Source organism: Bos indicus x Bos taurus, chromosome 8 (genome assembly GCF_003369695.1).
Source record: "Bos indicus x Bos taurus breed Angus x Brahman F1 hybrid chromosome 8, Bos_hybrid_MaternalHap_v2.0, whole genome shotgun sequence".
Taxonomy (NCBI): Eukaryota; Metazoa; Chordata; class Mammalia; order Artiodactyla; family Bovidae; genus Bos; species Bos indicus x Bos taurus.
Genome location: NC_040083.1, coordinates 99,928,085 through 99,941,896, shown reverse-complemented (window position 1 = coordinate 99,941,896; position 13,812 = coordinate 99,928,085). Strand labels below are relative to the sequence as shown.

The 13,812-nt window shown below is 38.3% G+C and overlaps 1 protein-coding gene across 1 annotated transcript in view; it reads left to right on the top strand.

Moving 5' to 3' along the window:
* The window catches only part of SVEP1 (sushi, von Willebrand factor type A, EGF and pentraxin domain containing 1), a 211,963-nt gene that overhangs the window by 178,538 nt on the left and 19,613 nt on the right, over positions 1-13,812 (top strand). Inside the window, exons 39-43 of the mRNA XM_027550488.1 lie at positions 1,011-1,236; positions 4,082-4,237; positions 10,018-10,081; positions 11,629-11,802; positions 13,055-13,231. Coding sequence (XP_027406289.1) covers positions 1,011-1,236; positions 4,082-4,237; positions 10,018-10,081; positions 11,629-11,802; positions 13,055-13,231 — 797 coding nt within the window. The remainder of the gene's footprint in view (positions 1-1,010; positions 1,237-4,081; positions 4,238-10,017; positions 10,082-11,628; positions 11,803-13,054; positions 13,232-13,812) is intronic.

The following is a 13,812-nucleotide window of genomic DNA, read 5'->3' as shown; positions in this document are numbered from 1 at the left end:
TGCATTTGCAGTTTTCTTTTTGGATGTTCATGTGTCAGATAGCTTGAAAAATCACAACACCACCTGCTTCCTAAGACTGTCCTGTTATTCCTTGTGTGTTGACAATCTTCAGATCTTCACTTGTTAGTAAACTGATCATTCCAAGTTTGCAAACCTGTGACTGTTACCTAGCCTGGTAGTTTGTGAAATTTTGAAAATATACCCACCCAATAAATATTAATTAATATTTGTTTCAGTATAGTGGTAAAAGCAGGGCCTCTAGAGCCAGATTCCCTAGGCAGGAATCTCAGCTCTGCTGCTTCCTGGAGAAGTTATTTAATCTCTCTGGCGTCAGTTTCTTCACCTATAAAATGGGAATAAAAATAACCACACCTATTCATAGAGTTGACATGAAAATGATTTAGTATCTGTAGAGCAATTAGAACAGTGAGTGGAATTTAATAAATATTCTGTAAACATTTGTTGAATGAAAAAAATGCAAAGTTTTCAAAATCACTGAGTGTTTAGAGTCAGATTTACTCTAGTTTGAACACCAATACTATTGTTACATGATAGCTACTAAACAAGATTAAAAGACACACATTATGTAGAGGACTTAGAACAGTTCTTGGAACAAAATAGATTCCCAGTCAATACTAATTGTGCTACATTCTTACTAGTATCTGAGTGTATTTTGAAACTTGTCTAGAATTTCTTGAGCTGTTAGGTATTTTCAGAATAAAAATGAATTCAATAATGGTATCATCCAGAGCAAAGGTAAATCATGTCAACAAAATTTAAGGCAAGTTTAGACGTGGCTCCTCTTTAATGTGAATAACTGAGGATTGATTTGATGATCATTGTTATCCTGGTGTTTTTGCATGGCAACACCATCTCCCTGACATTTGAGTCCATTTTAATATATCATATAAAATGTGTGCTGAGCTTTGTAGCAACTTCCTGAATCCAAGAACAAGTCACCAACTAGAGCACACTCCATTTAAGGCACTCACTTTTCTTTTCAATTGCAGGTGTCTAGAAGGTTATGTGATGGATACAGATATAGACACATTCACCTGTCAGAAAGACGGTCATTGGTTCCCTGAGACAATTTCTTGCAGTCCTAAAAAATGTCCTCTGCCAACAAATGTAACACATATACTTGTTCATGGAGATGATTTCAGTGTGAATAAGCAAGTGTCTGTGTCATGTGTGGAAGGGTATACCTATGAGGGAGTTAATACATCAACATGTCAGGTAAGATTTTCTTAATTAGAACATGTAGAGTGTAACTCATCTATATATATATTATACTATATGTGAGTGTGTGTGTATGTGGATATATATGTAAGTGTGTATTATGCTCTGTGTGTGTGCATGTGGATATATGTGCAAGTGTATGTGTGTGTATAAGTATGTGGATATAGATATAGATATATCCACACAGGCAGTATCTTGTTATCCTGAAAAGAGAAAACGCCTCAAGTTTCCAATCCTGTCAAAGAATTTGAGGAGTTTTTTCACAGAAATATAAAAACATATATTTCTTTCCAATATTCTCATTTTTAAAAATAAAGTGCCAAGGGTACGTGAGAAGTACCAAAGATAGATAAAATGTTCAGATATCTATAACAAAAGATTCATGACGGATTAACCGTGTGAATGCTTTGCACATAGACAGTCTGTGTAGAAATGAGCCCTGACTGTTACCACGTATGTTTCTGGTTTTAGGAGAAGAGCAGAGGCAGAAGACACAAATTGGAGTCGAATTCTGCCTCTGCTTATGTCACTTTATAAAGTTACTTAGAATTGCTTAGCTTCTATCAGCATGGCATTCCTAATCCAGTGCTGGATTGTCAGATGACTGCAGCCATGAAATTAAAAGACACTTGCTCCGTGGAAGAAAAGCTATGACAAACCTAGACAGCATATTCAAAAGCAGAGACATTTTGCTGACAAAGGTCCATATAGTCAGAGCTACCGTTTTTCCAGTAGTCATGTATGGATGTGAGAGTTGGACTATAAAGAAGGTTGAGCACCAAAGAATTGACGCTTTTGAATTGTGGTGCTGGAGAAGACTCTTGAAGTCCCTTGGACTGCAATGAGATCAAACCAGTCAATCCTTAAGGAAATCAACCCTGAATTAAACCTTCATTGGAAGGACTCATGCTGAAGCTGAAGCTCCAATACTTTGGCCACCTGATGCAAAGAGCCTACTCATTGGAAAAGACCCTGATGCTGAGAAAGATTGAGTGCGGGAGAAAAAGGGAACAACAGAGGGTGAGATGATTGGATGGCATCACTGACTCAATGGACATGAGTTTGAGAAAACTCCACGAGACAGTGAAGGACAGGGACGTCTGGTGTGCTGTAGTCCATAGGGTTGCAAAGAGTCAGACACGACTTAGTGACTGAACAACAACATATCAGCATGGCATTAGTGTGAAATTTTTTAGAAGGAGAAGTGAATGAAATGGAAGAAATTGTCAAAAGCAGATCCTAATAAAGGAATCATGACAATTTTTCCCACTAGGGAAAATTAATATATGCTAAAATAAACTCCAGATACATCAAAAGAAAATAACACTGTGTAGCTTTTGAAAGTTAATAGTAATACCTAGAATAATCTGTGCAAGACATATTTATTGAAGCATTATTTACAGCATTGAAAAATTAGATATAATGTATATTTCCAACACTAGGGGAATGGTTAATTATGTGACAGGTGTATATTAAATATATAAAATTACTTTTGGCTCATCTGTAGAATAAAGGGTTTAGTCTGAAGTCCTGTTTCAAATGCTATTCAACTCATATGCTATTTCCTCAAAGAAAACAATACAACATTAGCAGAGAATAACTGTCTTCAAGGGAAACATCTGTGTGCACCTCTTTGTACACCCGAAAAGAAGACTGGAAAATGTTAATACTAATTGTGGTGGTGGGGGAATAAAGTAAATGTGTGTGTGTGTTTGGTTGTTCAGTCACTTAGTCATGTCCAACTCTTTACGACCCCATGGACTGCAGCACACCAGGCTTCACTGTCCTTCACTATCTCCCGGAGTTTGCTCAAACTCATGTCCATCGAGCCAATGATGCCATCCAACCGTCTCATCCTCTATCACCCCCTTCTTCTCCTGCCGTCAGTTTTTCCCAGCATCAGGATCTTGTCCAATGAGTTGGCTCTTTGCATCAGGTGGCTGAAGTATTGGCGCTTCAGCATCAGTCCTTCCAATGAATATTCAGGGTTGATATCCTTTAGAATTAACTGATTTGATCTCCTTCCAGTCCAAGGGACTCTCCAGCACCACAGTTTGAAAGCGTCAGTTCTTCGGTGCTCAGCCTTCTTTATGGTCCAGCTCTCGAATCCGTACATGACTACTGGCAAAACCATAGCTTTGACTCCACAGACCTTTGTTGGCAAAGTAATGTCTCTGTGTGTGTTATTGTTTTTTTATTTTTTTAACTTTGTGACTTGCTCACAATATGTCATAGAATGTTTTCAAGTATTCGTGTTGACATGGAGAAAAGGAAGCCATCTTTTTAGACTTTGGGTGGTATGCCTGAACGTGTCTATTTCTTATCAGCTTTAGATTAAAATGTAGAATTATGTAAAATATAAGGGTGTATTAAGTCATGGAATATTTGTATCTACCATACAGTTCTCATCATAATGAAGACATACTTGTTCATGTTCTTGATTTTTTTTTAATGATTCTATTAGGAAGAAAATGCTTGTTTTATGAGTTTTAGAAGTGTCTAAAATTGTTTACTGATGACCATCTGATAATTAACGTGTGCTTCTTAATGTCAAAGATAAGTAGCAGTAGTAGCAGCAAGTTCTAGATCCTTTGACTGTCATTTGAGGATTATCCTGTTATGTTAGCGGTATTTCCAGACGTCTTCATTAATGTGCCATTTCCCCTGGAGGAGGAAATAGCAACCCACTCCAGTATTCTTGCCTGGAAAATCCCATGGGCAGAGGAGTCTGGCGGGCTGCAGTCCATGGGGTCGCAGAGAGTCGGACATGACTGAGTGCACACTCACTCACACCCATTCATGTGCACTAATTCCTAAGTGTAACTTATAATTTGTTATTTAGCTTGATGGCACCTGGGAGCCCCCGTTTTCTGATGAATCCTGCAGTCCAATTTCTTGTGGGAAACCTGAAAGTCCAGAACATGGATTTGTGTTTGGCAGTGAATACAACTTTGAAAGCACGATTACTTATCACTGTGAAACTGGCTATGAATTAGAGGTAAGCAAACAAATTGTTTAACTAGAATTAATTTGTTTTTCCAATATACTTAGGAATATTTTTCAGAGAAGGCAATGGCACCCCACTCCAGTACTCTTGCCTGGAAAATCCCATGCACGGAGGAGCCTGGCAGGCTGCAGTCCATGAGGTCACTAAGAGTCAGACACGACTGAGCGACTTCACTTTCACTTTCCACTTTCATGCACTGGAGAAGGAAATGGCAACCCACTCCAGTGCTCTTGCCTGGAGAATTCCAGGGACGGGGGAGCCTGGTGGGCTGCCGTCTATGGGGTCGCACAGAGTTGGACAGGACTGAAGTGACTTAGCAGTAGCAGTAGCAGTAGGAATATTTTTAGTATTACACCATTTTATCTCACTGATTTGAGTCCTAAAAGACTTTTTTACACTTTTTTTATACATTGTTGCCTTATAGCTTAACCTTTTCTTGGAAGTATTTAAAGTGACTTATAACTTTAAAAAGCAGAATGAGTTTCAAATTAAAAAACCAAAGCCATGAAAAAAATGGAGTTTACATACCTGCCCAAGACTGACATTGTTACTTTAGTTGGTCACTTAAACCTATGTTTTGGCCTCCTGTTAACCATATTTTGCATAATCTGTCACCATGGGGCAGTGTCTACAGGGATTTAAGTATGCACAGCTAGAATTTCCTCAAGCCACAGGCTCAAATACCTTGGAGGGTTTTTTATTGAGATGCCAGATTCCCTCAAGGCAGGTATAGCCTGAAAAAAAAATCCCCAGAGCTGTTTTAACCAAATGATGGGTCTCAAGATCACGCCTGCCTGGTTTGTAATATTGAAATCCTATTAGCAGCACCAATTTACTCTGGTGGGAATGCTGCCATCAAAACATGATCATATCGTCAAACTTGAAATATAAGAGGCCTTTTTTATATTGTATAATGTTGCCCTTTGATTTTTCAGGAAGCTTTATTCCCTGTTTTTGTTGTTATAATGGTATTAAATGCAGGTTTTGAGAAGTGTTCATTGCCAAAGATTTGTTAATGTGTATGGTGTGTTCCATTATTTTCCTGCTGACCATAGAATCAGAGAATTTTCATAAGCAAGGTCCATGAAAGATGAAACTAGGCTTATGTGGATCTTGTTTTATTTCCTCAAAAGATTCTTTTTTAGGGGAGAAAAGGATGATAATGTAATGGTTGATGGCAGTTGGAGAGCTTTTCTGGTTTTGAAACTCAGTTGTTCTTCATGTGAGAGTACTAACCTTGCATTTGTTAAGAAGAAAAGTGGTATAAAATCTAAAGCAAACTGATGGGTCATTAAATTTGAGGAAGTGGATGATTTACCTTAAAATTTTTGGAAATATCCCAGTGGTAACCACAAAATTGAAAGAGATGTTATAGCAACTGTTATTATTCCAAGCTACATGTTTGAAGCACCTGAGAGACTGTCTCTAAATATTTATGTCCAGTTATTTACAAAAATAATCAAATCCAGGTCTGGAACAGGGTATGTAAAAAATTAGCCTAGAAAATCTTTATCATATGAGATAGGAGGGAATCTATCAAAGGCAATATATTTAAAAAAAAGAAAACTCAGGAGATGGACTTCCCTGGTGGCTCAGAGGTAAAGAATCCACCTGCCAACGCAGGAGACATGGGTTCAGTCCCAGGGACAGGATGATCCCACATGCCAGGATAACAACTAAGCCTGTGTGCCACATCTACTGAGCCTTTGCTCTAGAGACCAGGAACTGCATCTTCTGAAACTCTCTCACTCCAGAGCCCATGCTCTGCAACAAAAGAAGCCACTGCAATGAAAAACCTAGAGAGTAACTAGAGAGTAACCCCCTCTCACCTCAACTAGAGAAAAGTCAGTGCAGCAACAAAGACCCAGCAAAGCCAAAAATACTAAAGTTTTTTAAAAAGACCTCAGGAGCCAATTGGATAAGGCTCCCAAGATGGCCAAGATGAAACCTTTTTAGCATCAGTAACTTTAATGGACACATCAAATACGTCATGAATGACAGACTCATAATGATACTAAAAGATTATTTGGTAACTTTTAGGGGATTCCCATGGGCAAATCCATTATTTTGAAAGTACATCAAAAAGAGGAAAAGTATCTTTTCAAGGCTAACTGAATGACTCTTTTAGACCTCATGAACTATACAGTCCCTGGAATTCTCCAGGCCAGAATACTGGAGTGGGTAGCCTTTCCCTTCTCCAGGGGATCTTCCCAACCCACAGATTGAACCCAGGTCTCCTGCATTGCAGGCAGATTCTTTACCAGCTGAGCCACCAGAGAACCCCAACTGAATGACTAGATAACCAAATAGTAGATGAACTCTAGTCAATAACGATAGAATTCAAATCTCAGAATTTGCAACTCTTATGAATTAATGGATTTAGGTTTTCATCAGCATGGCTACTGATGTCAAAAATAATAATAATAATAATAATAATAATAATAATGGAGCCAGACATTATGCCTCTCAATGGAAAAACATACCATTAGGGGAAAGTCTTACCATAAAAAGAACTTTTGAATTTTTGCATTTCTTAACAAGTTCCCCCAGTACCAAAGGTCAGTGGCTGGGAAAGAAGAGGGACTTAGTCCCAGCAGACCTCTGTTGCATGCTCTCTGCTTTTGCTGGATGTAAAGATGCTGGGGAACCTCTCTGAGCCTCTGTTTCATCCTGTCCAGTATGTGATAACCACCTTTACAAAGTTACTATAAGGACTAGCGATAAAAGAAAGTGGCAAGTACTACACTTTATACAATGTCTGAGCTCAATAGAGGGTAGTAACTGTCATTACTCCTAGTATTCATATGATTACCAAAGTCAGACAAAGCAATTAAGATAACTAATATAAATCATGGTCAGTTTTCCTACTCTGTAAATGTTATCATTTTTATATGAGGATTACCAATGTTTTTGAGACATCTAAATCCCCCAAATGTCACTAGACATGTGATCATCTTGAAATATAAATCCCTACAATCAACTACTCCTTGGAAGGAAAGTTATGACCAACCTAAATAGCATATTCAAAAGCAGGGACATAACTTTGCCAACAAAGGTCCATCTAGTCAAGGCTATGGTTTTTCCTGTGGTCATGTATGGATGTGAGAGTTGGACTGTGAAGAAGGCTGAGCACCGAAGAATTGATGCTTTTGAAGTGTGGTGTTGGAGAAGACTCTTGAGAGTCCCTTGGACTGCAAGGAGATCCAACCAGTCCATTCTGAAGGAGATCAGCCCTGGGATTTCTTTGGAAGGAATGATGCTAAAGCTGAAACTCCAGTACTTTGGCCACCTCATGAGAAGAGTTGACTCATTGGAAAAGACTCTGATGCTGGGAGGGATTAGGGGCAAGAGGAAAAGGGGACAACAGAGGATGAGATGGCTGGATGGCATCACTGACTCGATGGACGTGAGTCTGAGTGAACTCCAGGAGTTGATGATTGACAGGGAGGCCTGGCGTACTGCGATTCATGGGGTCGCAAGGAGTCAGACACGACTGAGTGACTGAACTGAACTGAACTGAGAGTCAACTGAGTAATAAATCAAAATAAAGAACACAAAAATGAGATAATCGTGTTCTAAAATTGCTGTTAATGAGCAGTAAAGTGGTTTCTATGATGCTAAAAATTAATATAGCTATCTAAGTTAATTGTTGATTAAACAGATATATTATGTTGAAAATAGTAACTTGATGCTAATCTGGATCTAAAACTCCAGCTTAATCATCAAAAACAAGATATGTAAAGGAATAGAGAGAGAAAAAGAAAGAAGGGAAAGTAAATAATAAGTCATAAAATAATAAATAGTAAAACTTGCAACTTTTTACAGCAATAGCTACAGAAAATAGAATTTTATTGGAACAAAAATTGACATGATTGAAACAGAATATTTATTATGCAAAATATTAAAGGAGGAAAAAATTAGAAAAACACTGTTGGCTTAAATTAACTACTTGAGTGTAGTCCACTCTTGGAGAAGGCGATGGCACCCCACTCCAATGCTCTTGCCTGGAAAATCCCATGGACGGAGGAGCCTGGTAGGCTGCAGTCCATGGGGTCGCTAAGAGTCGGACACGACTGAGCGACTTCACTTTCACTTTTCACTTCATGCATTGGAGAAGGAAGTGGCAACCCACTCCAGTGCGTTTGCCTGGAGAATCCCAGGGACGGGCGAGCCTGGTGGGCTGCCGTCTATGGGGTCGCACAGAGTCGGACATGACTGAAGCGACTTAGCAGCAGCAGCAGTCCACTCTGGAATACCCAAATAGGGAGCTGACTTCAATAGTTTGTCATATACTTGCTAAAAATTAATAAATAGTTCACAAACTAGAATGTATGTTTTCCTTTGCATATGTAAGTATATAAGCACAGGAAAAGTACAGCAAATATTAACAGGGTTTATCTCTGGATGAAGAATTCTAGAAAATTTTTTACTTCTCTTTCATGTTTTCTAAGCCTTCTATAATCAACACATATTACTTTTTCAATAAGAAAAAGATAATCTATATTTTTTAAAACATTTACTTTTTTGGGTTCGGTTATTTTTTGGAAGGTCAGGTGAGTATCCTTCCATAGATGTCAGTGGAGTTTTTGTAGGTGAAGCTTTGTCAGTAAACTCAAACAAAATACCTTTGAGTAGTAGAAGATTAGGGATGAAAGACAATAGTTGAGCAGATAAAAATCAAAGTAGAAGTGATAGCTCCTTTTCAGACATATTGCTCATTTAGAACTAGCTCTGAGAATGTGTATCCAAAGAGCTCTGAGGATTGAAAACACATCACACAAAATCCATGTGCTGCAATTCATATAATTAAAGCCAGGCCCCTTAACACACTACTTAGAACCCATAATGTTACAGAATTTTATTTATCTTATTAATTGTTCCATAGCAAATTAGGAATTTAAAACATAGGAAAAAGTTATCATTAGAAACAGGTGTGATTACAAGAAAAGATAAACCACAAAAAAAAGAGGACGCATAAAAATTGTATCCAGAAATAAAAACACAATAATCTTAGCCTAGCTCAGCTCTAGGCTGAGTAACTCTGAGGGTAAATAGCTGATATCCTCCCCCTTCCCCCTACCCCACCCCCACCCCACGCCCAAGGGCTGTGGGGTATTGGAAAATATATCAAAAGTCCATTGAGGATAACAACTATAAATGGTTTTTCAAATAACTTTATATTATTTTTACCCTTATTTCAGAAGGCAGGGAAATAAATTTTTAGAAAGATTTTTGCTCAAAATATTTAAAATTTTACTTGCTTGGGCCCTTAATAGGGTAAGTTTAGATATAATGGATAAGTTACATTGTCAAAAAATTCAATCCTGATCTCAATAAGGTATCTTGACCTAGTTCATGTCCAAGGGTGTATATAAACAAATTCACTTCTTTGCTGTACCTCTCAGATACTGAAAAATAAACTCAATTCAAAATTTTTTTTAAAAATCCTCGGCAGATAGACCTCTCAGACATTTTGGACACAGTCTACATCGCTCTTTGCTACCGGTTATAATTAGTTGTCATTTAAGCAGAAAGTGAAACCGTGTCTGTACCTGAATTACACTGGCCAGCCAGAATATGAATTTTGAGGTAATTTGATGACAACATTTTTGAAAGTCTAAACCCACTTCTTAAACTGTATTTATTTAATGAACTCATTTAGCATCCCAGTGCCAAGAATTTCCAGATCCCCGCTGAGTTGACTTTGCACTCTCGTATTTTTTCATTATAGAGGTATCGTCTTGTCAGTGATGGTTTTTATTGATCCACAGGGGAGCAGAGAACGGGTGTGTCAGGAGAACGGACAGTGGACTGGAGGGGTGGCGACATGCAAAAGTAAGTCAAATGACTCTCGGTCCCAAAACGATACTAAGGACATGGAATAATAGTGTGGCCACATTTTCTTTGCAAGTTGTTTCCAATTTTGACTCCATGAGCTGCATGAAAACCTTTTATGGGCTTTTGCTCACGGGCACCAAAACAATAAAAGAGTGAAAAACTGGGGTAGAGATTAATGATTAGATTGGAACAGAACACAAGATTGCTGACTCTGGAATGGCAAACATTTTGTTTCAAAACTAATTATTGAGATTACTTGCCTTCTTTCTGTGGGTTTCCCCCGAAATAATGATAATTTAGAAGACTTAGAGCTGTTTCCTTGGTAACAGTAGTGGGTAAAACTGACATCTTCTTAACATTGACACATCTGTCCAACAAATGAATATTCACATTTTTGCTGGAATTTTGCATTAATTCATTGTATGAGGACAGCCAAGTTTATTTAGCAAGATGTGGGTGAATTCAAGTGACTCAGTTCCTAGGATATGGCTCATATGATTCCTCTGCCAAAAAGCAATGTATTTAAATGCAGTAGTTACAAACCAGTCAAATGGCAAGTTAAAAATTTTTTTTCTCTTAATAATTCTGGAGGAGTTATCAAATTTTCAAACCAGAAGAGACTTCTTGGATAATCTAGTCTACCCGCTTCGGTTAACCAATGAGAAAGAATGAACTAGGAGAAGGGACGTGACCTGCCCAGTATCAGAAATGAAGTTAGTGGCAAGCTAACACTAGGACATGGGTTACCTGAGTTTTGTTCACTTTGTTTTGAATGTAGATTAATGAGCTGATTTTGTATGCAATAGGCATCCTAAGTCTTTTAAACAATATTATATGGCTAATGTTCAATGGAGAGTATGACTTTGTAGCTCTAAAAGGGAACTCTATGTGTGTGCATACAGAAAGACGTACATAAACATTGAGTAACATCTCAATACTCACATCAATGGGTTTTCCAGATAATAGCATTTTTTTTGTTTCAGTCGTTCATGATCAAACAGTGCATGATCAAAAGTGAATGTATGTACGGAGGAGGGAAGAGGGGAATGAAAAGGAAACGTGTCTGAAATAGGAAACTGCTACGGTGGGGGCTTCCCTGGTGGCTCAGAGGGTAAAGCGTCTGCCTGCAATGTGAGAGACCTGGGTTTGATCCCTGGGTTGGGAAGATTCCCTGGAGAAGGAAATGGCAACCTACTCAGTACTCTTGCCTGGAAAATCCCATGGACGGAGAAGCCTGGCAGGCTGCAGTCCATGGGGTCGCAAAGAGTCTGACACGACTGAGCTATTTCAGTTTCCTTCTTTCTTTCTGGGGTTGGTGAAGGGATTGTTTCCATTTTGCAGCAGGTTTAATTCAAACTACAATGATAATGGTTTGTATAGCTTCTATCTCTGGAATGCAAGATAGTAATAGAACACTGTTTGTGAATCCTGTTATTCTCTGTGGTTTTTTCTTTCTAAATTATCAAATAAGTGATCTAAATTCCTTGTATAAAGAAGAGGGTTGGGAGAATCATTTAAGATGAGGCTTTGCTTTTTCTTCTTAGAGATCATGTGTGAAGCTCCACTTAAGTTTCTGAATGGGAAAGCTGAAGTTGAAAACAGTACCGCTGGGCCCAGCGTGATATATTCCTGCAACAGAGGCTACAGCCTTGAAGGGGCGCCCGAGGCTTCCTGCACAGAAAATGGGACTTGGAGCCACCCTGTTCCTCTCTGCAAACGTGTGTGTTGACCATAGAAGGGGTTTAAATCAGATTCAGTTTCCCCGGATGTCTAAAACATAGTAGAAACTCCATTGATAAGTGAGATTGGCCCAGAGAAAGAAATCTGTGCATATCCAAGCCGAATACTATGGGGTGTTTTAAAAATCAACTGTATTGTATAAAATAGCCTGTCTGAGAATCAGCTTTCATAAGATTCCTTAGATGAGTACAAGTCCAAAAACACTCACAGAAAATGCAACTTAATTAAAAAAATTTGACATAAATGTATAATGAATTGCATGTGATAGGAGTAATGAAAGAAAATATATTTGATGTTCAATATTAATATAATAAAGTAAACATAAATATAGTGTATGAAGATAATTAGCTATAGCCACTGGAATGAAAACAATATTCCCAAGCAAGGTATAAATTGAGAAAACTCTAGCTATTGTTTAAAGTATTACAACACATTAATCAAACCTTTGGAAGTCAGCTGACACCCTTCTTACAAACAAAGACTTCGTTTGTGCCCATTGAAAATTAGAAAAACTGAAATTGCGTGAAATTGGTGTTGTATGTGCATCACAGTCTTACACTAAAAGCACACTTCCTGTTTTTCCTTCAGACCCGAAGAAAAATGAGTCCATTTTTACCAAAAAGCCTGGGAAACTCTATAATTTCAGCTCTGATGCTCTGATAGAGTAGTGTGGGTCTAAAGTTATATTCAGCTCTCTGAGAAATGTCTGACTTTTCTCTGGCTCATCCTTCTGAAGGATGTTCAGTAAAAGAAAGTACAGGGACAGTAGGAAGCGTTCATCCCATGTTCTTAATAGTCTTCAAACATGAAGGGGATATTTGATATACTCCTTGGTTTCTAGCGCAGCTTTGGTTTCACTGGTGAAGGGCTGCAGTTGTGAACAAGCCTTTAATTTGCCATCTTAGAATTTTAGGACCACGCGTTAGTGGTTGAATAGCTTGATGTTTTCAGATCTTACCTGTTTTATCCTGACAAATAATTCCATGGGGATGCAAACTAAGTCTATTTAATGTTTGAAGTTCTATATTTTGAAGTATCATCTTACCTATTTTATCCTGACAAATAATTCCATGGGGATGCAAACTAAGTCTATTTAATGTTTGAAGTTCTATATATTTGAAGTATCATCACTGGGAACTCAACTCTGGCAGAGTTCATACTCTGCCTTCAAAGAAACAAACTAAAAAAGGAGAGAAAATACCAGTAAGCATTTTCTTTTCTTTTTCACAGCAAATCCATGCCCTGTCCCATTTGTGATCCCTGAGAATGCTGTGCTTTCTGAAAAGGAGTTCTATGTCGATCAAAACGTGTCTATCAAGTGTAGGGAAGGCTTCCTGCTCCGGGGCCAGAGCACCATCACATGCAACCCCGACGAGACGTGGACACAGACAAGCGCCAAATGTGAAAGTAAGTGGACACGTGCGAGCCAGTGAATTTACTTAGTGGGGAATGAAATTTTCTCATCTTCCTGAGATTATTTTCAATCACGTAATTTACATGTAAATATTTAGATCTCTGTCTTATCATGGTCATCAACTTCTGTGTTGCTATTTAAAAATTTTTTTTCTTATTTAATTTGAAATCCAAACATAAAGAGACACTTACCAGAACTAGGCTAAAACCTGCCTGACCAGGATTCACTTGAATAGATTTTCAAATCACACTTTTCTAGGAATGGGCAGGATGTTAAATCTAAAATACGTATTTTTCTCCGCATTGTCGAGTCTCTAAACTATCCATTAATGGGCTTTGGAATAGAAAATGTATTTCACAGTAGTTCTCCAACTTGAGCGGATAGCAGAACCACCTAGCAGGCATGGTACAAACAGGGCCCACCTTAGAGGATCTGACTCTGGGGTGACGCCTGATAATTTGCATTTTTAACAGTTTTCCAGATGTTGCTGATGGCAATACTGCTGGTCCTGAAAACACAACTGGAGAACCTGTGGGCTGGCACCGGGCTGATACATAGCAGTCTGGCAGCTTCT